Source organism: Rhineura floridana, chromosome 3, assembly GCF_030035675.1.
Source record: "Rhineura floridana isolate rRhiFlo1 chromosome 3, rRhiFlo1.hap2, whole genome shotgun sequence".
NCBI lineage: Eukaryota > Metazoa > Chordata > Lepidosauria > Squamata > Rhineuridae > Rhineura > Rhineura floridana.
Genome location: NC_084482.1, coordinates 202404294 through 202431878, shown reverse-complemented (window position 1 = coordinate 202431878; position 27585 = coordinate 202404294). Strand labels below are relative to the sequence as shown.

The 27585-nt window shown below is 47.1% G+C and overlaps 2 protein-coding genes across 7 annotated transcripts; one reads left to right on the top strand and one right to left on the bottom strand.

Moving 5' to 3' along the window:
• Positions 1-3574: 3574 nt before the first annotated feature.
• Positions 3575-10319, top strand: LOC133381155 (zinc finger protein 436-like). Of its 2 annotated transcripts, XM_061619785.1 has the most exons (5): positions 3575-3787; positions 4745-4806; positions 4941-5671; positions 7053-7179; positions 8600-10319. In XM_061619785.1, exons 3-5 carry the CDS (start codon positions 4952-4954, stop codon positions 10039-10041), a joined length of 2289 nt encoding a protein of 762 aa, XP_061475769.1. In that variant the 5' UTR covers positions 3575-3787; positions 4745-4806; positions 4941-4951; the 3' UTR covers positions 10042-10319. The 2 variants fall into 2 exon arrangements, with proteins under 2 accessions (XP_061475769.1, XP_061475768.1); XM_061619784.1 differs by lacking the exon at positions 4745-4806 and having other exon boundaries at positions 3582-3787.
• Positions 10320-16701: 6382 nt separating this feature from the next.
• LOC133381158 (zinc finger and SCAN domain-containing protein 30-like) lies at positions 16702-25093 on the bottom strand. Of its 5 annotated transcripts, none has more exons than XM_061619796.1 (5): positions 25016-25093; positions 23161-23227; positions 21797-22518; positions 20965-21097; positions 16702-18506 (listed from the first exon to the last, which is right to left on the bottom strand). In XM_061619796.1, exons 2-5 carry the CDS (start codon positions 23180-23182, stop codon positions 17620-17622), a joined length of 1764 nt encoding a protein of 587 aa, XP_061475780.1. In that variant the 5' UTR covers positions 23183-23227; positions 25016-25093; the 3' UTR covers positions 16702-17619. The 5 variants fall into 5 exon arrangements, with proteins under 5 accessions (XP_061475780.1, XP_061475778.1, XP_061475781.1 ...); XM_061619794.1 differs by lacking the exon at positions 25016-25093 and adding an exon at positions 24590-24816; XM_061619797.1 differs by lacking the exon at positions 25016-25093 and adding an exon at positions 24616-24816.
• Between the last annotated feature and the right edge of the window lie 2492 nt (positions 25094-27585).

Below are 27585 nucleotides of genomic sequence, written 5' to 3'. Positions count from 1 at the left end.
TAAGTTACTGCAATGCTAGAAATTTGGGGAGTGAAGGAAAATTTCATTTGAGGGGGCAGAATTATAATTTGGGGGAGCAATGCTCTTATTCCCCCCCCTCCCATCGCTACATCCCTGACCTGCTTTGCAGGCAAAAAGTTCCAGGTTCAGTCCCAGGCCACTTTTCCAGGCCTACCTGGAGATGCTGGGGATTGAACCAGAGACCGTCTACATTCAGAGCAGGGGCTCTGCCACTCAGCCGTTACCACTTCTGAACTATGCAGGGCGTTGAAGGCTCCCTAACCCCTGACAACTGTCTTCCTGCACTCCCCATTTCTGTGATGCCTTGTCCCGTTGGTCAGTCATTCCCTATATTTTCAATGTTCATGTCAAGAGTGTTGTTGCTTTTGTAGCCAGAACAGCTCTACCCATGCACAAGAGGGAAGTAGCAGCTGGCTTGGCAGAACCTCAAGGTTAGGAGAACTTCCACATTGAGAAAAGAGCATAGAAACTGACAGGGTGCTCTAAACAGAATCCTACCATTCAATGAGGGATCTACAACAAAATGTTAAAGTATGGGGTGCATTTGTTCAGGATTTTAGCCACTCCATGCCATTTCCTTCCCACCAGGTTTTCTGTACCTCATCTCAACAGTCAGTCACCATTCCACAACCACTGGGCATGCTCAGTCCTCCTTGGGCTGTCATGGTATTCTATTCTCTTAAGATCCCATCCCCCCCAATTTTTATACATAACATTTCCCACCTGGTGCCCTCCAAATGGAATAATAGAATTATAGAATTTTAGAGTTGGAAGGGGCCTATAAGGCCATCAAATCCAACCCCCTGCTCAATGCAGGAATCCAAATTAAAGCATACCCAACCCAATAGTGTTGGACTTCAACTTCCAGCAGCCCCAGCCAGCATGGCCAGTGGTCAGTGATGATGGGAACTGGAGTCTAAAACATCAGGAGGATGCCAGCTTGGGGAATGATGCTATTGAAAGACTGCAGTCCTGTTTCCACTTCTCTGCAAATAAACCGCATTAAGCTGAATTGAAGCTATTTCTAAGTAGACATAGGTTTACATTGTCAAGATGTTGGCTGGCTGAGATAAAACCTAGCCACCAGAGAATATGGTACAGTTCCTGAACATGTTTATATATGTATTTATGTATGCTCTTTAAAAAGAAAAAGATGAAGGTACAGATTTGTTTTATGGTTTCTTTTTTGAAAAATTGGCTGTTTCCATTGTAGCCCTTTTCTCCAGAATCAATATAATTCTTTCTCAGTTATTACAGAGACTCTAGATAACATTGTTGTCAAACTGTTTATGTAGTTCACCCTTCTCTAAGGGCCCTCTGAACATTGTGAACTCACACATGGATCCAGGCAGCATGGTCAGGGATGATCGGAGTTGTTGTCCAACAACATCTGGAGGACACCAGGTTGGATAAGGCTGAAATAAATAAAGTGGGAGCAATGGCCTGCCTTTTTTTTTTACAATGGCCTGCCGTTTAATCAATTTATTTATTATCTGGATATAAAGGACTGGTTTGAGCTATTCCAGGCTACTGCTAAACACTTATTTACTATATTTTTATCCTGTTTTTCATACAACAACAACAAGACACTACATATCCATTCCAGGGGAAAGGCTTCACCTGTTGAATATTTGCCTGTGGCTGCTCAGCTATTAACATATCATAAGGAAAGCAGGATTGGACCACAATGAAGGAGGTATGAAAATTGGAAGGAGAAATAGCAATAATTTAAGATATGCAGATGATACCATACTACTAGCTGAAACCAGTAATGATTTGAAACGAATGCTGATAAAAGTTAAAGAGGAAAGCACAAAAGCAGGACTACAGCTGAACGTCAAGATGACTAAAGGAATGACAACAGAAGATTTATGTAACTTTAAAGTTGACAATGAGGATGTTGAACTTGTCAAGGATTATCAGTACAGTACCTTGGCACAATCATTAACCAAAATGGAGATAATAGTCAAGAAATCAGAAAAAGGGTAGGACTGGAGAGGGCAGCTATGAGAGAACTAGAAAAGGTCCTCAAATGGAAAGATGTATCACTCAACACTAAAGTCAGGATCATTCAGACCATGGTATTCCCAATCTCTATGGATGTGAAAGTTGGACAGTGAAAAAAGCGGGTAAGAGAAAAATCAACTCATTTGAAATGTTGTGTTGGAGGAGAGCTTTGCAGATACCATGGACTGCGAAAAAGACAAATAATTGGGTGTTAGAACAAATTAAACCAGAACTGTCACTAGAAACTAAAATGATGAAACTGAGGTTATCATACTTTGGACACATAATGAGAAGACATGATTCACTAGAAAAGACAATATTGCTGGGAAAAACAGAAGGGAGTAGAAAAAGAGGAAGACCAAACAAGAGATGGATTGATTCCATAAAGGAAGCCACAGACCTGAACTTGCAAGATCTGAACAGGGTGGTTCATGACAGATGCTATTGGAGGTCGCTGATTCATAGGGTCGCCATAACTCGTAATCAACTTGAAGGCACTAAACAACAACAGCAAGCTTAGCTATTAAAGACACATGTATCCTGCCAGGAAAAAAAAGAGAATGGCTATCACTCTGCGGCAGCATGGATGCTCCCTTCCTTTTATTTCCGCCTTTCTCCCTTTCAGACCCAGCCATGGTTTGTGATTTGGTTTTTTACCTACTCCTTGCTTTCCAGTAATAGATGCAAGAGGTTAATTTGACAGAGCTGAGATTCCTAGAGAGGCTCAGAACTCCCAAAATGACTTGGGTGACAGCTTGAAAGGGGCTCAGCTTTGAAGCTAATCATTCCCTTCTACCATTACAACCACACTGGATCTTGATCCAAGTGATATTTATTTATATTTATTTATGACATGTGTATGCCATCCCATAACACTCAATACGTAAAACAACAATTAATATACAAAGTAAAAGATGAAACTATTAAAAAGGTGGGAGAGGAGCGCATGGTGTTACTATGAGTTATGGGATGTATACATAACTTGAACCACATATTTATGGTAATAACCCCATTACAGGACCTAAGAATGTCATCCACAATATCAGGAATTCATTGATCTGTTCCATCTTCCAATGTGATAAACCATAATCTGCCAGCTATGCCCTCCTGCATTCTATGGGAAGGCAAATTGGCCAGTATGCAAAACAATAAACAAGCACAAATCTGACATCCAAAATCGCCGTATTGAAAAGCCAATGAGGGAACATTTCAGTCTTCCAGGATATTCTGTAAATGACCTTAAAGTAGCCATGTTGAAGCAAAGGAACATCAAAGAGAGACTGTAGGGTAGTGATGCATTTCTATTTAAATTATAGTTCCTGTTTCGAAATTTGCATCGAACCATAAAAATAAGCACACGCAAATTTTATGCAAATCACCGCTCTTTTTTAAAAAAATGCATTCACCCCCCCTTTTTTTTGCAGTGAGTAAGTGGGGTCATAGAACCATAGTATAGTTGGAAGGGTCCTATAAGGCCATCGATTCCAACCCCCTGCTCGATGCAGGTTCCCCCCTAAGAACGCATTCATTGTTTCTGCTGGCGAGCAGCTCAAAGGGTTAAGCGTAGAGAGCGTTGCTTCCTAGAGAGAGACCCGGGAATTGGAGGAAGAGACGCTTCTTCCGACTTCTGGTCCCGCTCCCTTCCCTCACTCCTGGAGAAACTGCTTTTGGGGTTTGGCAGCCTGGGAGCAACTAGGGTGGGGTCTGCAGATTCTCAAGGGTGTGTGTGTGCGTGCAATTCAGAGGCTGCAAGGAGCAGGTGAGTGAGCCCAAGAAAGGGAGATCAGAATGCAGGGACAGGGGTGGGGATAGAGGGGTAGTAGAAATCCATGCCTGGATGACGGCAGCAAGGTTGACACACAGACCCCGTCCCTCTCCGATAGACTGGCCGCCTCCCACCACCCGGAGCCTAAAAGAGCAGAGGAAGATTGGAAACTTGCCCTGTACCAAGTCAGATCAACTAACTCCCAATAGTCCACATTAACTGGAAGCAGCTTTCCAGCCCCACGTGGAGAGGCAAGGGATTGAACTCGGTACCTTGTGATCTAAAGATGTTTTACCGCAGAGCGACACTCCTCCATGAACGGCTTGGGACAGCCCTCTGGGAAAAGCCCTTTGCTCAGCAGCCTAAACGTGCAGTTGCCGCCTTCAGACACATCTTTTAATTTGGTGAACACCTGCAGCCTTGTATCAAAGAGGGTGGCCAGCACCAGCCATCATTCTCTCTGGCGCCCTTGTGGCCCTTTGGGGAGCCCTAAGGACATTTGCTTGCCCGTGCCTTTGCCCATTTTCAGGCTCTTGATGATGCCCGGTATGCTGCCTCCCAACCCTCAAAAGTTGTTCTCTGTCATCCTTCACATTTCTCCTCCTGTCATGCTGCTTTCCAGCATGACAGAAAACTTGGGAACATCCTCCTGGGCCATTTCCCCTGCTCCTTTTCAAACCATACTACGCAGGCTCCCTTCCTGTGAAATGGCCCCAGATGATGATGATGATTTAACAGCTATAGGAACCCCAGATCCATCATCATCACCACCATAGTTTAACCCCATATTTTAATCCGGACAACCTTAGAACATAGAAATACAATACCACTAAAACAATCCAGCAAAATTGTTTTGAAACAATGTCATCTAAAAGCTGCCATCACGATTGAAATCAGTTAAAAACACTAGCAGGAATTGCATATCAAAAGCCTGTTTTTCGATCTCTAAAGGACAGCAAAGAGGGAGCCTAACAAATATCTTACGGAAGGATATTCTGGAGCTGCAGTGCCAGGTAGGCTTGGGAATGTCCCCAGTTTGAAACCTTGGAGGAGCTGTTGCCAGTCTGTATAGACAGTACTAAGCTAGGTGGAGCAATGTTCTGACTCCGTATAAGTTAGCATCCTATATTCCTAATTCCTGCTGCAGTGCAAGGGAGAATGAAGATGGAGGAGCACTACCCGGGAGGTCCTGAAGACGGGGAAAGATCAGAGGCTGGACATGGCAATCTTCACATTGTCCAGAGAGGGACCAAAAATGAGCTTCTGGCTGGGATGGCTCCACGGCCTATTAAGCAGGAACCTGAGGAGGGACTGCAGCAGTGCCAGGAAGCCCAGTGGCAGGAATTCCTGAAGACCATGCAGGCCCCATGCTTAGGATGGAGACCCCCACAGCTGCCTCTGCCCCACTCAGGGGAGGGTCTGAAGGAATTTTGGGCCTTCTCCTTCAAGGAGGCCAGTTTGTGGCCGAAAGGAGAGCGTCGGACCCCAACTTTCCCAGGCCTTCGTAAGGAAGCCCCCGAGGCCTATGAAAACAGCTTGGATCCTCCCAGCAAATTAAAAGAAGAGATTCTGGAGTGGGACCCCATTGACTCAGAGATATGGCGCCAACGCTTCAGACGATTCTGCTATTGGGAGGTTGAAGGGCCCCGCAAGGTTTGCAGGCAGCTCCAAGGGCTTTGCCGCCAATGGCTGAAGCCGGAAAGGCACAGCAAGGAGCGGATCCTGGAGCTGGTGACCCTGGAGCAGTTCCTGGGGGTCCTTCCTCAAGAAATGCAGAGCTGGGTCAGGGAAAGGTGCCCACAGACCTGCACCCAGGCGGCGGCCCTGGCAGAGGATTTCCTGCTGGGACTACAGGGGTCTGAGAGAAGTGAAAAGCAGGTGAGTGTATCAATCTCCTACCTGCTGTAAGAAGCATCCTCAAGCTACAGGGCACAAGAGAGCCTGTGCAAGGGGTAGAGGCCATAGCTGAGTATTGGAGCGCCTGCCTTGCATGCAGAAGGTCCCATCTTCAATCCCTGGCATATTCAGATTCAGGGCAGACATATGAACGTTTGCCTTCACCCAGCTCATATTTAACCTATGAAATTTGTTCCCACAAGAGGTAGTTAGGGCTACTAACCTGGATGGCTTTGGAAAAGAATTAGATAATTTCCTAGAGGATAAGGCTGTCGGTGGCTACTAGCCACGATGGCTATGTTCTGCCTCTACTGCCGGAGGCAGTATTGCCTCTGTATACCCCTGTGGCTGGGATTCACAAGTGGGAAGAGTGATGTTGCGCTCAGGTCGTGCTTGAAAGCTTCCCAGAAGCATCTGGTTGGCCCCCACTGTTACCTTTTATCTTTTCGGCACCAGGTCAAGACTTTCCTCTTCTCCCAGGCATTTTAGCATGTGTTTTTAAATTATTTTAAATTTTTAAATTGTGTTTTAAATTGTTTTTAAAAGATGTGTTTTAAATTTGTATATTTGTTTTAATGTTTTTAGTTACTGTAAACCGCCTAGAGAGCTTCAGCTATGGGGCGGTATATAAATATAATAAATAAATAAATAAAATGGGATGCTGGGTTGGATGTGCTACTGGCCTGATCCAGCAGGCCTCTTTCTAAGTTGCAGTTGAAAGGGTTTTAGGTTGCATGGGGAAGTTCTTGGCGACAATGCTTTACTAGGTGGACCGGCAGATGGACTGAGTATAAGCCATTTCATTGCTGCTTCAGCCCCCTGAGGAAAATTGGGAGAAAGTCCCTCATTGGTGGACAACAGGGGGTCCTGCACACCAAAGCAAATTCTAGCTTCACAAGAGGGACTTCCACAAGACTATGGCAAGGAAGGAAAGAGTTAAATTCTCCCTTCCACATCTGCTGTGATCCTATTCATTATCATTCCTTCCCTACCCCAGCCAATGCAAGCCCTGCACGTTTGATGCAAAGACACATATAAAGTCACAAGTTGTTTGGCCCTGAGTCTGATTGCCTCCAAAGATACAGAGGCTGTGTACACGCTGTCCTTGTGAAACACCTTTTAAGCACATGGCTTCCCCCAAAGAATCATGGGAACTGTAATTTACCCTTACTGAGCTATAGATCTCAGCCACCTCAACAAACTACAGTTCCCAGGATTCTTTGGGGGAAACTGCATGCTTTAAATGTATGCTGTGGATGTGAAGTGGGACTTGGCCTCAGTTCCTGCTTCTCATGAGTGCTAGCAAGAGAGGCATTTCTTGAAATCCCTGTGCCCCACATTGTAGCCCTGCTTTTACTTTTAGTTGCCTGAGGCCTTGGAAGGGGTGGTTGTTAATACCCTTGATGCAGAACATGATCCGTCAGATGTAGTGAAGATGCAGCTTGCCATGGAGGCCAAGGAGGAGAGCGATGGGGAAGCCATCTCATTCAGTAAGTTCCAGAGCAGAATGAGCCTGGTTACTGGACCTGAGGCTACATTTTTAACCACATCTGATTCATTCTGAGGCGCTTCGGTTCAGCCTTGCATTTAACAACTCTGGTGCTTGCTATAGGTGACCAGAGATTCCATGTGAGCGAGTGGGCAGGCCGGTAGAGGTAGGATCTCTCCCTAAGTATTTACCATGAATATGGCTTTATCACCCTCTGTGAATATTTGTTTATTTATTATTGCATTTATATCCCGCATTTCCTCCAAGGAGCTCAAGGTGGCGTACCTGGTTCTCCCTCTTCCCATTTTGTCCTCGCAACAACCCTGTGAGGTAGGTTAGGCCGAGAGGCAGTGACTGGCCCAAGATCACCCAGTGATCTTTATGGCTAAGTAGGGATTCAAACCCTGGTCTCCAAGGTCGTAGTCCGACACTCTAGCCACTTCACCACTCTGACTTTCATAAATTGGTGGTATTAATTCTGCATTGTTTGGCAAAGCGATACCCAAATCATACCGGTACATGCTGAAAAACATGGCAGCCTGTATGCATGTATGTTGGAAAGGTAAGAAAATGGCAGCCAAATCATTATACATGTACAGGAAATGATTGGCTGTCATGTCTTTTACAAATTCTTCTGGATTATCTTTCAAAAGATGTGTGACCAGAGCAACATAATTTAGTTGGATTTTGGCTAACTACCACCCAAATGCTGATAGTAGCTGTAACAGTTCGTGAAAATGAATAAAAAATCCTTTTTAAAAAAAAATGTTAGTAGCAGCTAAATGGCGTGCTGTCAGAAATTCAAACAGAACAAGAATGGTTTGTGTTGCCACAGTGTCAAAACTTACTGACATGGTGTGATTAAGAAGAGAGAAAGTACAACTGGAGAGAGACTGGCCTCCTTTTAACTATATGAAACAGTACCATTTAGAAGTATTTCAAACTTTTTTAAAGCCAAGCGAGGGCTCTAGTGAAAAACAAATTCGGGAGGGGCTGTAGCCCAGTGTACAGAGCATCTGCTTTGCATACAGAAGGTCCCAGATTCAATCTCCGGCGTCTCCAGCTAGGGCTGAGAGAATCCTGCCTGAAATCCTGGAGAGCCGCTGCCAGGCAGTGTAGACTCGGTATAAGGCAAGTTCCTATATTCCCAAATTAGATCCTGCAGGCTTGAAGTCTGAACACTGGTGTCAATAAAAGTTAGTGATCTAGAATCGAGTTTTGGGGTGAGCAGTGAGGGAGCCAAGTTTGCCGATGCCAAAGTGTTCACAGTGGGTTAAAACAAATAAGGGATTCTGAGGAGTTCCAAAAGGTTCTGTCCAAACTTGGTGGATGGGTTGGAAAGACAACTGCAGTTCAGCGTAAGCAAGTGTACAGAGATGCACATTAGGGTTATGACTGTGTCATGATTCTCTCTGTTTCAGTGGCCGACGGGCAAGACAGCGAGGCCAGACAGAAGAACATGCAATGGAAACCATTTGAGCAAGTGGAATTCGATGGGGCGTCCTTGGGAAGAGCCGAAGGGAATGTATTCCTGCTTCCTGAGTTGGGAGAGGTGTGTGGAACTCCACAGCAACCCCAAAGACACATAGGAAGTGATCCAAGAATGAAAATGAAGGAAGCCTCTTCTCTTGGGGAAAGCCACGAAGATTTCAACAAAAATGCTTCCCAGGAGGGGATGTATCAGCATAAGATAAAGGAGGCAGATATTGACTCCGTGGTAAACTTCAGCCGATCCTCTGTCGCCCTTACGAATCAGATCCTGGAAGCTGCTGACAAGCCATATAAATGCTCAGATTGTGGGAGGGGATTCCACCAGAAACCATACCTTCGGGTACATGAAAGAATCCATACAGGGGAGAAACCCTACAAATGCTTAGACTGTGGGAAATCTTTCAATCGGAGGACCGGGCTTTGTAGCCATCAAAGAGTCCATATGGGAGAAAAGCCATACCGATGTTCCTATTGTGGGAAATGCTTCACAGGGACTGGGAGCCTTAAAGAGCATGAGAGAACCCACACAGGAGAGAAACCTCATAAGTGCTTATATTGTGGCAAATCTTTCAATCGGCGGGGCGTACTTTGTAAACATAAGAGACTCCACACAGGAGAGAAGCCATACAGATGCTCATATTGTGGGAAAAACTTTAGCCAGCGGTCACACCTTATTTCCCATGAGAGAACCCACACAGGAGAGAAGCCCTATGAATGCACAGACTGTGGGAAATCTTTCCGACAGAGCAACGATCTCTCCAGGCATCAGAAAATCCACAAAGGAGAAAAATTGCATAAATGCGCCGAATGTGGTGAAGCTTTCTATCAGAGAGCATACCTCATCAGGCATGAGAGAACCCACATGGGAGAGAAACCCTACGAATGCTCAGACTGTGGGAAGAGCTTCTACCAGCAAGCACACCTTAATGCACACAAGAAAATCCACACAGAAGAAAAACCTTACCACTGTTTCGAGTGTGGGAAATCCTTCCGCCAAAGCTCTGATCTTCATAGACATCAGAGCATCCACAATGGTGAAAAACCACATAAATGCTTAGAGTGTGGGGAAGGTTTCTTTCAGAGAGCATACCTTGTGAGGCATGAGAGGACCCACACAGGCAAAAAACCATATGAATGCTCTGCCTGTGGGAAGAGCTTTTACCTGCAAGCAGACCTTAATGCACACCAGAAAATCCACATGGAAGAGAAACCTTACCACTGCTTTGAGTGTGGGAAATCCTTCCACCAGAGCTCTGATCTTCATAGACATCAGAGCATCCACAATGGTGAAAAGCAACATCAATGCCCAGAATGTGGAAAAAACTTCTATCACAGAGTGTACCTTATGAGGCATGTGAGGACCCACACTTGACAGGAAACCATATAGCTCCTTTGGCTATCTCTGTTGCATAGGAGTAGGGGAAAGCCTTATTTCAGAGCACTGATCTTTATGGATCATGCAGATATCCACTGAGACCAGGGGGAAAACATTATTAGTGCATTGATCTGGTCTCAGCATTTTAAAAACCCACATGAGGAACCCACATCATAAGCACAGCTCCCCTCTGAGGAAACCTGGAGATGGCGATTTTTGGATTTCCCCCTGGGGAGGGGGGGAAATAAAAGTATTAAAAGACCTACAAATGGAAAGAGCTTGTATCGGAGCTGTGTGTTTTAGCGCCGTATAGTTGCCCAGATTAGTTGTGAGTGAAGGGTTACGTATCTAGCGACTCTCATTGTTTGTTTGCTGCTGGTGTTTTGTGTGTTTTAAAAACCCTTTTCTAGCCTCTTAGCCTGCTAAGGTAGCCTTGCCACAGGGAGTCTCAAAACCCAAGAGAAGGAGGGTGTGAGTTTCAGTGGCCAGCAGGGAGAAGGGAGGACAGCAGCAGCGGGCAGGACGGGGCCAGGGCCTGCTTGACCTCCCGTCACCTGTGGCTTACCAGGAGGGGTGAGGCGGTGGTGAGTTTGGCGGAGCCAATCTGCTGCAGGCAGGAGAGGGCTGGCTGATGGCAGACCGAGTTTGGTGGGGCAGCACTCCATTTGCCCAAAGGGATAAGCAGGGGGCAATCTCTAACGTATGTGGATCCCCGGACGTGTCGGGATTTATAGGTCAAAAAGCAGCAACTTGAACGGGGTGCGGAAGCATCGCGGCAAGTGGTGCAGCCGACAAAGGCCAAGGCAGCACGTGCGCCTGACACCTAATGGGAGGCAAGCTGCGGGAGGCGTGTTTTGTGCAAACTCAGGGGTTGGGAAACCTGTGGCCATCCAGATGGGGCTGGACTACAGCTCCCGTCATCCCCAGAACTTGAAAATGTTACTTTTTTGAACTACAACTCCCATCAGTCCCAGCCAGCATGGCTACTGGATTGGACTGATGGGAGTTGTAGGTCAAAAAAGTAACTTTTCCAAGCTCTGGTCATCCCTGACCATTGGCCATGGTGGCTGGGGCTGATGGGAGTTGGAGTCCAGCAACATGTGGAAGGCCACAGATTCCCCATCCCTGCCCTGTACTAATAGGGAATTTGTTAGCCGGTGTAAAGGTAAGACTCTAAGGCAGGCATTGGGAACTTGTCACCCTCTGGATGCTGTTGGATTCCACCTCCTGTCGTCCCCGACCACTGGCCATGCTGGCTGGGGCTGAGTGGAGCTGGAGTCACACAGCATTGGGAGGGCTACAGGCTTCCCCATCCCTGCGCTAACTGAAGTTTCCAATTTGGATTCTAGCACTATTCCAACAGGGCTCCAGCCAGGTACCCACCTTTGGGAAGCTCCTCTCACACACAGTGCGATGGAGCCAACTAGGCAGCCTTCCTCCTGCTCTTTGTTGCAAGAATCTTGGGGATCAGAGGTACAAATGTTGCCTCTGAACCTGGCTATTTCATTTTTGGAAGTGACATACTTCATTGTATCCACCCAGAAACAGTGACAGACTGGAAGTGCCCCTTTGCGGTAAGGAAAATGAATGGGAAAAATGCCCTAGAAAGGGTGGGATAACAGTTGCTCGATGCAACTTCATCTAACCTCCCCACATACAAAGCAGAATGCTCAGGAAATAGCTGGTATGGTCTAGTCTCCCCACAAACAAATCAGGAATCAGAAAAACAGAAATGGACCGCCTTCAAGTCAATCCTGACTTATGGCGACCCTATGAATAGGGAGTTCATGGTAAGCGGTATTCAGAGGGGGTTCACCATTGCCTTCCTCTGAGGCTCGTCCTCCCCACCTGGCTAGGGCCCACTCAACTTGCCACAGCTGCACAAGCCAGCCCCTTCCTTGTCTGCAACTGCCAGCTGGGGGGCAACTGGGCTCCTTGGGACTCTGCAGCTTGCCCACGGCTGCACAGGTGGCAGGCCACGTAACCCCTGAGCCACTCACTGTGGGGGTGATCTTTAGCTGGCACTTGACACCCAGAAGACACAAGTGGGGATTTGAACTCACAGACTCTGGACTGCGCTATACCAGCTATGTGTATAGAATCATAGAAATGGAAGGGCCCTCAAAGATCATCTGATCCAACCCCTTGCCAAAGCAGTAAATCCACTATGACCACATCAGTATCCTTCATGATTGCATCAAGAGCCCTTGTGTGTAGTGTTGTACAGAGGAACCCATTCATTTTTGCACATCTACCAATCTGCAATGATCTTAACTCACCGGAGGGAAGGGCCATAGCTCAGTGGGTAGAGCAACTGCTTTACATGCAGGTCTCAATCCCCAGCATCTCCAGGTAGAGCTGGGAGAGGACCCTGTCTGAAATCTAGGGAGAGCTGCTGCCAGGCAGTGCAGATAGACCAAAGGTGGGACTCTGCCTAGGCCAGCTTCCTCTGTTCCTTTGTTCCTACGTGAGAAAGCCAATCCTTCAGATCCCCAGATACCTTCTATTTGACAGACAGGGATTCATTTTTAAGACAGGGAGGGGGAACCCGCCCTCCCGGCTGTTGTTGGACTCCCAACTCCCATCAGCCCCAGCCAGCAGGGCCAGTGGTCAAGGACGACGGGAGCTGCTGTCCAGCAACATCTGAAGGGCTGCAGGTTCCCCATCCATTTTAAGAGAGGCTTAATTTTTAAGCCAGCTTGTTCTTAAAAGCAGAGATACAAACACGCGATTACAATTTTTTTTAAAGAACTTTTTAAAACCGGTTTAAATGTTTGGAATCTTACATTACTTACTTAACTTGAGTGAAGGTTTATTCACCTTGCTTGGTTTTTCCGTAACAGATTGAGCCAAGCCCTGTGGATCCCTCTGGCCTAGTGACATGCTTTTGTGTTGGGAGTTAAGATGCTCCTATCTTGCCCCTTCTGTGTGTCCTTTATAAGCTCTGAAGGCCATTGCAGTCTGAGGGTCCTAGATTTCTCTGGGGCAGGGAGGGGGGAGACCCAATTTTGTCTTTAGCCTCATTAGGCATTTTGTCTTCACCATGTAGGACTGCCAACTTTTTAACCTGGCCCTCCTCCTGTGCCTTTAGGAGCAGCTTGATCTGCAAACGTTAGGTTAGAATGCTTCTCTCCATGCCCTGAAAAGCTTCTCCAGCTGATTTCTGCTTAGCGTGAGTAGAGAAGGATCCAGATGGTGGTCTGGATTCTTACCCCTCCACACACCCCCTATGGGCCAAGTTTGACAAGTGGGTGGGGGTACCTACCTGTCAATCACCTGACGTCACAATGACAAGTTAAATTGGGCAACCTCTCAGCTGATTGTCAGCCTTGCAAACCCCCTTTGGCCCAGCTGCACCTACCTGTCCCACATCTGATGCCATATATGATGTCAGGTGTAGGGCAGGTGGGCGTGGTTTGGCCACAATGGCCTGGCGGGCCAAGAGGGGGCTGGAGGCCTAATTGGGCCTGCAGGCCAAAGGTTCCCATCTTGATATAATGCAAACCCCTGTTAAAGGCAAAATAGTGAGTGGGCTGTGGGTTTTTTTATTGGTCAGTTGGCAATTCTATCAGTGTAAGTTAGTTAATTTCCAGAGTGGCTCACATATTAAAAAAATATAAATCAACAAATACAGAATAAAGTACCAAATAAGAGGGAAGGAAATAATGCAGCACATCTTGTTGATAAAGAGATGTTAAGCTGATAGGTACCAGAGGCAGGACCTTTTTAGTGGTAGCCCCACATACCTGGAATTCCCTTGGAAATACAAGTGGCTTCATCCTTGTCGATCTGGGATGACACTTTCATTTCAGTGTGCGTTAAATGCATTGCTGCGATGACTTAATGGCTCCTGTTCCATTTTAAGGGAATGTGTGATGTGGTTTTCATTTAATTACTCTATATATTGTTATTTTTTATGGAATTTTGTACACTGCCTTGTGAAGGCAAATGTGCCCTGAAAGGTGTAGAAAACATTTAATAAATAAAAATGAATGAATAACAGGTTAAAATGCCAGGGGAGATGAAAAGGTCTGCCTGGTGCTGAAAAAACATTAGTGTAGCCTAGGGGTGGCTAAAGTGTGGTCCTCCAGGTGTTGTGGTTGGACTACAACTCCCATCACCACTGGCCATGCTGTCTGGGGCTGATGGGAGTTGTAGTGCAACCACAACACCCAGAGTCCAGCTGCAGGATTCCCCCATCCTTGCTTTAAGGTAAGAACTGCCATTTTGAATTATGCTCAGAAACAGGCTGGAAGTTGATTAAACTCTTTTAAGCATCAGTAAGGAAGGCAATGGTAAACCCCCTCTGTATACTACTTACCATTAAAACCCTATTCATAGGGTCGCCATAAGTCGGGATCGACTTGAAGGCAGTCCGTTTCTGTTTTCAAGGTGCATTCTCATAAATGACTAGTTTCTGACAGTAGATTAGCATAGGGATAGCCAACGTGGTGCCCTCCAGATTTGGTTGCTCCTGCTCTAGTGCCTTTAGCAGCAACCTGCGGGAACCAGCAGCTCATCATCATCATTGCTAATGTCTGCAGATCACACTGTTGCTGTTTAAAAGCATGGGAGCAAAGAAGGTGGCAGCCCCGCTCCTCTCCCAAGAGCTAGCAGAAGCAGCATGCGCAATGCAAAGTAAAGAAGCATCAGCAAAGTTCCTTGCTTTCAGGAACAACAGGTGCATCTATCCAATGTGTATCAGAATGCATACCTAGATTTGGATGCTCCCACTTGCTCCCAGTGTGCCATGCACCTAGACATCAGTGATTTCACCTGTTGATTTCAGAGCAAGGCAAATGACACATCTGCATTTAGAGGCAGTGTACCTTTAAATCCCAGTTGCCTGGAAGAAGCAAGAGAACAGGGTTTGATGCCTTCAAGGAGCACAGATGGAGTTCCCAGACATATCTTCCTGCCCACAATTGGAAGCAAGTTGCTAGACTAGATAGACTCTGTTGGTCAGTGACTCTTGGCCTGATCCTGCAGGGCTGCTCTTGTATGCTAAGCCAACATGGTGCCTTCCAGATGTTACTGGATTCCAACTCCGCATCCTCTCTGATTACTGGCCAGGTTGGCTGGGGCGGATGGGAGTCAGAGTCCAACAGCAACTAGAGGGTACCATGTTGGCTACCCCTGTTACAAAACCCACTCAGTGGCCTTTGGCCAGTCACTCACACTCTCTGCCTTGTGGGGACATGGCAAAGATTAAATGGGATAAAATCCTCATCGAGTCTTGCCTTTCTTACAGGGAGGGCAGCGTAAAATGTGATAAAACTACAGGCAAACGACGATGCCAGAACTAACTCATCGCTCATTTTTGACTTTCCCTTATAACCAGGAGTGCCTAACCTGTGGTTGCCTGCAGATGCTGCTGGAGTCTGACTCCTGCTAGCCCTGGCCAACATGGCCAGTGGATAGGGAATGATGGGAGCTGTAGTCCAGGAAATCTCTGGATCATGGAGAGTCAGCATGGTGCCCTACCAAAGCTGTACATCTACCATCAGCCCCAGCCAACAAGGCCAACCGTCAGGGATGATGGCTTCCCCCTCCCCCACCCCAAACAATCCTTCCTGTATATGGAAAGCTAGATGTCAGGCAGAAAGCTTCTAACTTAGCCTTTTCTCCGATGTACTAAGTTTTCACTGTGCAGGGAATTTTTCAGTGTGGAGGACGGTTTCATCATGTGAGCCCAATTCTGAAGTAGTACAATCTCCTGACTAAGGACCAGGCCTCTATTTGCAGGATGGCAGTGAGGCCTGACCAGCACTCTGAACTGTACCCAGAATCCTCTGGATTGTTCTTTGGCAAACACCCTGCTGTGCAAAGCAATCCCTTGAGAACAGGAAGCTTTAAACTGATAGGGTGCAACCCATCTCTAATCAATACATTTTCTGAATGAAAGAACATGATGCCCTGAAAGATAGTAACCATCCACCCAAGGGCATCCACTCCATCTCTCGTGTGCGTTTGTGTCTGTGTCCTCTCCCTTGGTCTTGGACATTCATCAACCTTTTTTTAACACAAAGTGGAAGATGGGGGTAGGCAGCGCCTGTTCAAAGCCATTTCCGGCCACATCAACAAATTATCAGTTAACTAAAAGTCTGAGAAATGTCACCAGACATTTTGATCCAGTCTAGATACAGGATAGGTGTGTGGAACCTGTGGCCCTCAAGATGTTGCTCCCATCATCCCTGACCATTGGCCATGCTTGCTCGGGCCAACAGGAGTTGTAGTTCAGCAACACTTAAGAGAGCCACAGGTTCCCTATCCCTGCTTTCTCAGATGGAGTTGCTGATCATTATTAAAGCGCACTATGACCTTTTGCTGCAAGGTTATCTCCTAGCTCAAATTTCAGAGATTTCATCATAGTGGGGTGGTTGCCTCGGATATCTCCTTGAACACGATGAAAACACTTTCAAGCTCAATTAAAAACAAACACACAAAAAGCAGGTTCCTTCCCTCATCTTTAGGGGAAGGGCCATTGAACAGTAGCAGAGCATCTGCTTTGCAGAGCAAGATGAGCCAATATCACACTCAGTATCCAAGGCAGCTTCCTATGTTATCTCCTCTTAAGAAATGTAGGACTTTGCTTTCCTGATAAAAGGTCCCTTTATAGTTGCTTTCCCAACTAAAAAAAGGCAAGTGCAACAGCCGGAGTTTCTCTTAAACATTTATATTGTTTCTACTGCCAAGTAGAATTTGTGCTCACTGACCAAGGTTTGGCTTCAGACTGCTGGCATTTCCACAGTCTGAACAGACTTCCAGTTCCACTCCTATCACACATTGCATCCGGCCTGCACAACCTGTGATACCCCTGTACACATCTGTAAGCTGAAGCAGCCCATCGCAGCCTTGTTAACATGGCCCATGTACAGTGGCCTACTGGGGCCTGCAAAAACAGGGCTGCTTGTTAAGTCCCTGGCAGGCCACCGTACATGACTAGTGGGCTGTGCTTGACTTGGCGGGTCCTGTTTTGTTAATTTTAGAAAACGTATGGTAGGGATAGCCAATGCAGTGCCCTCCAGATATTGTTGGACTGCAACTCCCACAATTCCTGGCTATTGGCCATGTTGGCTGGAGCTGATGGGAGCTGTAGTCCAACAACATCTGGATGGCACTACACTGGCTACCCTTGATGTATGTATGATTGATTAGGGCCAGCATGTTTCAAGTTTCACCTTTTTCCAGGAGAGGAATAGGACAGCATTCTCTGCCTTCTTTGTTTCAAAGTAATGACATAGAATTCCCACTCAAAAACATGCCAAGCCTAATAAACCTCATATTTTTAGTATACCCCAGAAGCGCTCCCTTTTGTAGTTCTTTGTGTTTGCACTCTCCCCGCCTCCCAGGGTTGTTTTGGCCCAACTCTTTAGCTTTTGCAGATGACGGTAGAAGAAAAGAGGTTTCCACACACTGCGCTGTTACAGGGCATTGCTCTCACACAGGGTTCATTTCCCGCAACTGCCGATTTCCAAATAAACCTTTGACCGCACTTTTTGGAGTAAATCTCCTGGCCCGAGTTCTCTTTTGTTGAACAAGGTACTGTCTGCAGCAGACATTTTCCCCTGCGTGCTAATCGTCGCTGTGGGTTCTCTCCTGTGCGTATCCCGTTAAGATATTCAAGGGCTGAGCGGCCAGAGGGGCCTCTCCTCCCTTTGGCGCAATCATGCGGTTCCGTCCGCCCTGGCTCGACTTCTTCATGCACAGCAAAGTACAGTTTCCCAAGACAACGTACCCCACCGCCGGGGTGTTTAAATGGCTGCCCTTCTGGCAGGTTTCCCTTTCGTGCTGGACCAGGGAAGCCCGGCGCCGGTAGCTTTTCCCGCAGTCTTTGCAACTGTACGGCCGCTCCCCCGTGTGCACCCGTTTGTGCTGGCTGAGATTGGAGCTAGTGCTGAAGCTTTTCCCGCAGTCCGTGCATTTGTGCGGCCGCTCCCCCGTGTGGATTTTCACGTGGCGGCGCAGCTGAGACAGGCAAGGCCACCTTTTCCCACAGTACGAGCACTCGTACGATTGCGCCTTTGCCGGCTGAGCAAGGTCCAGGCTCCAGCGGAAGCTTTTCCCGCACTCCTCGGCTGTCTTTTCGGGCGCCTCTTCAGGGTTTCTCTCTTGGGAGGGGCTTTCGTTGTTTGTTACAGCAGCTTCCTCTCGGCAGTCAAAGTTTTTCCTTAGTATCTTCCCCAGAGGGTCTTCCTGAGGTTGTTCCACCTGTTGCTGACTTCCAGGCCTTTCGGCCGCCTGGAACAAAGTCTCTCTGGCTCTTTCCAAAGAGATCTCGCTACCTTTCTTGGCTCTTTCTGTCTGAAGATTCTGCTCCTTGTTCTCACTTTCAGAAACAAACAGAGAATCCTGGGTCAATTTCTCTCTGGCTTTTTTTCTGGGCATCCGGGTGGCTTCTGCTTGCTCAGGTCCCTCTGACCGACAATTCCCCTCCTCCTTGTCACTCAGTTGCCCATCACCTAATAAAACAAAGAGACAACCACCATGGGAGCCTAAAGCATTTGAGGCTTTTCATCTAGAAAAAGGTGATGACTACAGGAGCGTTGGGGGTGACGGTAGGCATGAGAGAAGTTTATAAAATTAGCCATGGTGTGGAAAAAGTAGGTGGATGTAGATATATATTCACACACACTGAAGTGTAATGTGGGCTCCTTTAGGAGAAAGGGCAGGATATAAATTTAATAAATGAAGAATAATAAAATAATTATACAGCAGCCTGACATGTATAACTTAGCAGAGAAAGTTCTTCCGCCACCGTACACCCACTCCAGGAAAGGCTGCTGCTGCAGCTCTACAGAGAGTACATGATTTGCTGCAGCCTCTGTGCGGCAGCTGTGAAAAAGGCAAACTCCACACTAGGGATCGTTAGGAAAGGGATTGAAAATAAAAAAACTGCTGATATAATGCCATTCTACAAATTATGCATGGCACGCAGAAAGTGGATAGAGAAAAGTTTTTCTCCCTCTTTCATAACACTAGAGGTCACGGACATCCAAAGATGCTGCATGTTGGCAGATTCAGGACAGGCAAAAGAAAGTCCTTCTTCACACGGCACATAATTAAACTATGGCATGTGCTCCCACAAGAGGCAGTGATGGCCACCAACTTGGACGGCTTTAAAAGAAGATCAGACAAACTCATGAAGGATAAGGCTCTCCCTCATTTCATTCAGTCAACTGTATCAAATCAAACAGTTGTTATCACCGAAAAAAAATGGTCACATTTAAATTCCTCCTCACAATGTCACGCTTCTACAAACAAACACACTTTAAAAGAGGATTAGACACATTCATGGAGAATAAGGCTATCAAATGCCTATGAGTCGCGATGGTTGTGTTCTGTCTCCCCTGTCAGAGGCAGTATGCTTCTGAATATCAGCTGCTGGAAATCGCTGTTGCATTGAGGTCCTGGTTGTTGGTCACCGTGAGAACAGGATGCTGAACTAGATGGGCCTTTGGCCTGACCTAACAAGCTCTATGCTCAGCCCTTAAATCCCTGGCATCGATGGGCAGGGCTGGGAAAGCCCTGGAGAGCCACTGCCAATCAGTTCTGAGCTAGATGGACCAACGAGCTGTAGATTCCTAGGTTCCTATGCTGTTGATGGCACAGGAGCCGCAAAAAATAAATAAAAATTGGCTGTTCATTCAGAGGACCTGTAATGTCCTGAACGGTCTGGCATCAGGGAAAGTGAAGGACCACCTTTTCCCGGACAAATCTGCCCATACGTTAAGCGTCTGGTGAGGACCTTGTCTAGGTGTCTCCATCTTCAGAGGTGGAATAAATAAGATTTCCATCTTATTATTATTATTTCCATTTATAGACCGCTTACTATCTCAATGATCTTCTTCAGTACTGCCTACTCCAGAGTTGCAGGCAAAGGTCTTCCCCACCCCTACCTGGAGATGCCAGCAGTGATGTGGAGTGGGAAAATTTCCAATGCTTTATTTTTCCATGGAAAATCTTCTTGTTCCATAAGTTCATTAGTAACAATTAATGAGTGCCAAATGAAAATGTAATATTAGGAAAGCTTGGCACCTTCAAAGTTTGTTGCTTTGTTTACTAAATGCAAACAAAACCAATTCCTGGCATCTCAGGTTTGGGCTAAGAAAGACCCTTGTCTGAAACCCTGGAGAGCTGCTGCCAGTCAGTGTTGACAATACTGAGGTAAGCGGATGAATGGTCTGGTTCAGTACAAGGCCACTTCCTAAATTCCTAATCCTTTCAGAAAAGGTTGTAGCTCAGTGGCAGAGCGTATGTTTTGAATGTATAAGGTCCCAGGTTCAATCCCCAGCAACTCAAGTCGCAGGTGATACTGGGAAAGCCCTCTTTCTGCTACAGACACCGTAGAGCCACTGCCAGTCAGTGCAGACTACACTGAGTTTACAAGGACCAACTCAGGAGAAGGCAACATTTTTATTTGTCCAGGCATTTTGATCCTCAAGTATTATTTGTGGAGAGTTTTATCACCATCATTTGATTTGATTATTGGACTTATTTTTTTTAATTACAATGTTTTTTTATCATTGGTGTAAACTACACAGCCCTGCACTCCATTTTGGAGGAACAGTGGGATATTAATCAATATCAGTGTGGAGGGCTGTAGCCCAGTGGGTAGAGCATTTGCTTTGCATCTAGAAGGTCCCGGGTTCAATCCCTGGAATCTCCAGGTAGGGCTGGGAGAGGACCATGCCTCAAACCCTGGAGAGCTGCTGCTGGCCAGTGTGGACAATACTAAGATAGATGGACCAATGGTCTAACTCAGTAGAAGGAAGCTTTCTATGTTCCTAAGCAATCGGTCAATCCTGTGGTCTGGAATTCCATCGTCCTGCCTGCTACTTCACCTGAGAACACTGTCAGATCCAGCTCTGATTTTAACCTTTCGTGGTCAGCCCAGGATCATCTTCCACCAACACTTACTGAGCAAGTTTGCTTCTTCATCACCATCCTGCTCAACCCCCATGGACAGCTGCATCTCTTCAGTGTCTGATGGGTCCTGTTCTGCCTTGGGGGAATTAACCATCACCTGCTCAAAAGGCTCCAGCTCCTGAAACTGAATTGGGGACACAATTCAGAACACAGTGACAAAGAATCTAAAAAGCATCCTGCTCCATCCCACAGTAAAATGATAAGAAGAGCCCTGCTGGATCAGGCCAGTGGTCCATCTAAAACAGGGTCTTGTTCTCACAGTGACCAATCAGATGCCCAAGGGAAGCCCACAAGGAGTACCTGAGAAAAATAGCACTGTATCCCCCTTGTTATACCCAGCAACTGGTGTGCCTCCAACAGTGGGGGCACAACATAACATCAAGGCTAATAATAATAAAAAACAATAGAATAATATTTATATCCCACCCTTCCTCCCAGGAGGAGCCCTTCAGAGCATTATCCTCCAAGAATCTGTGCAATTCTCTTTTAAGGTCTTCCAAGTTGGTGGCCATCCCTATGCCTCCTGTGAGAACCAATTCTATAGTTTAACCATGATCAGCAGCAGGGCTGGATCAAGGTATTTCATTGCCTGAGGTGGACAACATTTGATTGCCAGCACATGCTAATGGTCAGGGATGACGGGAGTTGGAGCCCAGCAACATCTGGAGGGCCACAGATTCCCCACCCCTGATTTAACCATTTCCCAGCTGCACGACGACAGACAGACGCAAGACGCATCACCCAATGGAGACATCTTTTACAGGCCAAAGCATGGTGTACTTTCTATAGTTCTCCAGGATTTGTCAAACTGAAACACACTCACCAGCCCTTCTCTTCTCTTCAGCCTCAGCAGGAAATCCTCTGCTAGGGCCACCGCCTGGGTGCAGGTCTGCGGGCAGCCTTCTCTGACCCAGCTCTGCATTTCCTGGGGCAGGACCCTCAGGAACTGCTCCAGGGTCACCAGCTCCAGGATCTGCTCCTTGCTGTGCCTTTCCGGCTTCAGCCATTCGCAGCAAAGCCCCTGGAGCTGCCTGCAAACCTCACGGGGCCCTTCAACCTCCCAATAGCAGAACTGCCTGAAGCGCTGGCAGCATGTCTCCAAGCTGATGGGTTCCTCCTCTGGCATCTCTTCTTTCACTTTTGCGAGGGCATCTGGCCCACTTCGGTAGGCCTCCTGGGTGGCTTTTCCACTAAGGCCCGAGAGAGTCGGGGTCAGATGTTCTCCTCTCGGCCACAAGCTGGCCTCCTTGAAGGAGGAGGTCCAGAATTCCTTCTCTGAGTGGGGTGGAGGCAGCTGCAGGGGTCTCCATCCTAAGCACGGGGCCTGCATCGTCTTCAGGAACTCCTGCCACTTGGCTTCCCAGCACTGCTGCGCCGCCGCCGCCTCCTCGGGTTCCTGCTTAATTTGTTTCAGAGTCATCCCAGCCAAAAACTCCGTGCTGGTCCCCACCTGGACAACATGAAGGTCAGTTTTGCCCACCTCTGAGTTTTCCCCCTTTTCAGGTCCATTGGGGTCCTGCATCTCCATTTTTATTTCCTTCTGCCCTGTGAATTAAGAGTCAATGTTACCACAGAGAAATTTCTGATGCTGTTTTACTTACTTCCCCCAAAAGGCATTGCAGTCCCTCTGAAAGCAACCCTGTTTCTGAGAAAGGGGCTAGTTTTATTGGCCCCTCTTCAGGTCTCTATTTAATTCGTCATAAGAAGAGCATTTCAGCAATCATACACTCTGTTTATGGAGAGCTTGGTATTGCCGGTCTTGGAAGTTTTCAAAGGGGACAGGACAAGCTGGTGGAGTAAATGATCCATCTCTTCCAACTGGGGTACACCCACCCAGGGAGGAGCACAGGGGGTACACATGTACCGAGCCCCAAGCCAGCAGGACCCCTCAAACTCTTCGCTTTCATTTACACGAGTTCTTTGCATGGTTTAGGGTTGGCGCTGGAGGACGGCAGGGCTCTTGTGCCTTCGGTGGATGTTAAACCGAGTAAGCCTTTTCTAACATGGAACCGCAATTATGTGGAAAACCGATGGAATACAGGCGCCTTCTGATCTGGAGGGGAGCAGCGGCTTTAAGGTGCCCGTTTCACAAAGCCAGCTCCCCTCCCTCCAAGCATGCGTTTCCTCCCCCTCCAGCCGTGTTGATCTCCTTCCTCTGGATTCTTCGCCTCCCTCCCTTTAACTCACCTTCGCTTTGCAGTCGTTGCATTGCAACCCACTGGCGATCTTCGCCTCCCTCGAAGTTGTTTCAAGCCTGGGGGGGGGGGAATAAAAATAAATCCAGAACTTAAAAGAGATGTAGCTGGTGGGAGAGGAAGCAGGAAGCGATCCTCCGCGTTGTGCTGCTATTCCTCGCATTCCACTCGCCGGGTCTCTCTAGGAAAGAGAGCTTTATACGCTTAACCCCCTGTGAGCCGTTAGTAGGAGAAGCCCAATGAATGTGCATTTCACCTTTGTACGGGAGGCTAGCTTTTACACACGTTCACGCACTCCTCTAGAATGATCTTCCATCCAGGCAAGCAAATGGCATGATCTGAGTTCAAGAACGTTTTCCAGCCAGGCAAAAACGCTGTAGGAGGATGCATGCGAAGCTGGGCCAGTTGGGGATGTGGCTTGGGGCTAGATAGAGAGGCTTTTGAGAGGGCCGTATTCAGTCCCGGAGCTAAGGGTCACCATCCCTGACCTAAAAAATGGACCCTAACTTGTGACAGGGAAGAAAAACGGCAAAAAGCTAATCTGTACAATATTTATATATAGTAGTTTTTAGTTGTAAACCCCAGAATAGTGGGGCTTACTTCTGATTTATTATTTATATACCCGTTCAGGACCAAGCCCTCCCCTAGGGCTGCATTATAAACACAAGGCTGTTAAAATGGGTAAGGCCAAGAAGCTCACTGGGTGACCTTGGGCCAGTCACTGCCTCTCAGTCTCAGAGGGAGGCAATGGTAAACTCCCTCTGAATACTGACCATGAAACCCCTATTCACAGGGTCGCCATAAGTCGGGATCGACTTGAAGGCAGTCCATTTCCATTTTCATTATTTCTTTATTTTTCCCCCAGCAAGGAATAATTAAGTTAAGCTGCAATGTGTAAATTGATGGACCTATTACAAAAATTTAAACAACTGCTCCTGATTAACTGAGCGACAGATTTTTAAAAATCAAAATATTATTATTTTAAATACACACACTTAGCAAAACTGCTTGATAGCAAGCACTACTGTGAAAGGGACAAATACCTCTCCTAAGACTTCTTCTAGGATACAAATGTGCATCTCATTTCATAACTATGAAATGATGCTTGTATTGGATTGACTGTTTTTATCCATACACAAATTTAAATTGGACAAAACACATACAATGAATCAATTAAAAAAAATAACCAGGGTTGTAGCCCTTATAATTAGGCATGGTTTTAAAGACAGTAAATGAAAAGCCAGATAGTAGCTTTGGCTCAGAAGCTTACAGAGGGCAGCAGGCTAGGCAGAGTGATGTCACTGCAGTTTCTCATTAGTCTTGCGCATGTGGCCTAAAGGAGGACAGAATCATGTGACATGAGCCCTATCAGGCTAATAAGGCAAAAACAAGATGGTGCCTTCTCCATCCATTCCACATACAGAAGCTGACTAGGCTGGAAGTTGACCTTGCTTCAACACTCGTGAAGGGGCAGCAGTGGCGTCACGCGGGGGGTGCGGACTGCACCGGGTGACACCATCCAAGGGGGTGACACCCAGAGCCGCCCCGACCCTAGGCACCGGGAAGCGGGGCAGTTGCAGGGACCCAGGGAAGCAGCAGCAGCAACGACGAAGGATGCGCCAGAGAGGGGGAGAGAGAGAGAGAGATAAGCGACCCCCCGCCCCCAGCCAATAAGCCGTGAGGGCCTGCCCCCAGAGGAGAGGCAGTCTGCGGGGCCAATCGGCTGTGCCCTCCCATTTTACCTTCAGCCTCCCTTCCCTCCCCCTCCCCTGCGAGGCCGACATCCACGCCCCCTCCCGGTTGCCTGGTGAAGCCTGAGGCCTGGCTGGGGCCTGCTCGCCACTTGCCGCCTGCCGAGATGCCGCATGGCTTTAAGGCCGGAGACCTTGTCTTCGCCAAGATGAAGGGATACCCGCACTGGCCCGCCTGGGTGGGTCTGTGTGAGAGAGATTAAAAGAGCGGGGGGGCAGGGAGGGAGGGAGGGATTAAAAGAGCGGGGGGGCAGGGAGGGAGGGAGGGAGAAAAAGCGCTCCTTGTCGCCTGGCAACCATGCCCCTCCCTCCCGCACTGGGTGACACCAACCCTAGTGACGCCACTGAGGGGCAGCATCCTCTACTGCACATGAGGCTAGCTTAGAAGGCACAGGATGCTGGACAACACAGATCGTTTGCCTGATCCAGCACCCAGGCTTTTCTTAGGTTCTTATTTTACTTTAGTTTTATATTTTTTAATGTGGGTATATTTTCCACCCTGGTACCTTGTGATGAAAGGCTTATAAATGTTCCAAATATTTAGTTATTTCTTATGTTTACATGATGATGATAATCCTGTGTAAGGATAGTAATTATAAAAATAAAGACAGGAGCCTGCCCTGGATGTAGAAATATCTTAACTAGTTGCCAGCTTTTTCACGGTATTGGCTCCTGAGCCTCTTTTAGCTCTCAGATACCATGAAATGCAGCCCCTGATCCTTTTCCCACCAGTTTATCTCCATGCCAGCAAATCCATCTCATGCTACATTTCCACGTCTCTGGCTATTGCTAAAGGAACAGGAGTAAGACTTCGTTTTTTTAAAAGGTGACAAGCCTTTAAACCCCCCCCCCAGCTCAAAACAAACCCTGGAATTAATCCAACTCTTATTTTTTTGAAAAAAAAGTTGATATCCACAGCCAGAGTCCCTGCTGAGTTGGAATCCTGAACACAACCTTTTTTCTAGGATTCTCTGGTTCAGAATTGCTTGAGTGGGTGGGGTTGAGAGCTGGCAACCCCATCATCAACCTGATGAGCACAACTTCCTCATGAGGACTGGCTGCTTATGTGAAATAGTCACCACACATCAAGTATTATGAGCTTCCATGTCACCTCAGACACGCTGTTTTCCAGTTCCCAACTGCAAATCAGTCATAACCATCCTGAATTTTTCAGCCCCATCTATCACTAGGACCCAAGAGAGGGCATGTTGATGACGCAACTGGCTTCTAGAATACCTGCGGCCCCTGTTGCTATGGATGATGCTCTCAATAGAAGGCCAGGCAACAGGGCAATGGAACCAAACAGCTAGCTCAGAGAGTTGTCTCTGAAGAAAGAGGGAGGCCAGGGATAGGAAGCTGGAGCTGTTTATGTTATTTAATGCATTTTTGTCCTGCTGTTCAGCTGGGGGGGAAAGGCTCCCATAGTGGCTTATATATGTCAGTAATAAGATATTGTCATCTCTGCACACAGGCTTACATGACACGACACAAAAGGGAAACGGATTGGGAGGGAGGAGGAAAAAAGCAGACACTAAAACATAAAGCAACCAGCTAGAAAGGAATGAGTTTGAGCAGAGCACCCAAAAAGTTGCTGGTCTCACAGCTAAGCGGATGGAGAGGACCTGCAGTCCCATCTTTCCTTCTGTTACAGTCTGATGAAATGGCTGCATAAACTGAGGCCAAAATTAACTTAGAGGAAAACATTTGAAAAAAATGCCACAAAAAACCCTAATTAAAATGTGCTTGCAAAATTTATGTTCTCTTAACTCAGCGGGGAATGCAGTATGCTTCACAAGATCTTCTGAACTCCCTTAAAAAAAAGAAATAAAACAAAGCCACATCATGATACAGGAAAAGGATAAGGCTATAGATGGCTACCAGCCATGACGGTTATGCTTTGCCTCCACAGTTGGAGGCAGGATGCTTCTGAACATCAGTTGCTGGACTGGTGGGGAGAGAATTCTCAAGTCCTGCTTGTGGGCTTCCTATTGGGGGATCTGGTTGGTCACCATGAGAACAGGATGTTAGACTAAATGGGCCACTGGCCTGAATTAGCAGGCTCTTTTTATATTCTTAAAAGGCATTGCACAGAGATTGGACAAATTCAAGAAGAAGAGGTGTACTCATGGCTATTAACTATCGGCTTGTTCACATCTTACATGCTGTCTCTAGTGTGTGAAAGAGTATACACTTGTTGAGTACAGCTCAACTGTTGTGTACGCAGGTACTCAAACTTGTACACTTGTCAAATGTAATGTGTGAACAACCCTTCTGATAGTTTAAGAGCAACATGAGAGCTCTGCTGGATCACACCAAAGGCCTCTTTAGTTCAACATCCTTATTCTCTCAGTAGCCAACCGAAAGCTTTGGGAAGCCCCCAAGTAGGACCTGAGTGCAAGAGCGACTCTCCTCACTTGTGATTCCCAGTACTGTAACTGGAATTCAGACACATAGTGCCTCTGAACCTGGAAGGAGCCATCATGACTAGCTGACATTAATACTACAAATGGATCCTCCAGGTTCAGAGGCAGTATCCCTCTAAATACCAGTTGCTGGGAAGGGCTACTGCCTTCATGGCCCACTTGGGGGCTTCCTGGGAGCATTTGACTGGCTGGCAGGATGCTGGAATAGACGAACCTTTGGTGTAATCCAGCAAGATTGTCCTT

Bases quoted from the DNA above. Each gene is read 5' to 3' on its own strand.
- LOC133381155 (XM_061619785.1), top strand. From the start codon at position 4,952: ATGAAGATGGAGGAGCACTACCCGGGAGGTCCTGAAGACGGGGAAAGA. The intron at 5,672-7,052 runs GTGAGTGTATCA...TTTTACTTTTAG, and splicing joins CTGAGAGAAGTGAAAAGCAG to TTGCCTGAGGCCTTGGAAGG. The intron at 7,180-8,599 runs GTAAGTTCCAGA...TCTCTGTTTCAG, and splicing joins TGGGGAAGCCATCTCATTCA to TGGCCGACGGGCAAGACAGC.
- LOC133381158 (XM_061619796.1), bottom strand. From the start codon at position 23,182: ATGCAACGACTGCAAAGCGAAG. The intron at 21,098-21,796 runs GTGAGTGTGTTT...TCCCCAATTCAG, and splicing joins TGAAGAGAAGAGAAGGGCTG to TTTCAGGAGCTGGAGCCTTT. The intron at 18,507-20,964 runs GTAAGTGTTGGT...TTGTTTTATTAG, and splicing joins TGAAGAAGCAAACTTGCTCA to GTGATGGGCAACTGAGTGAC.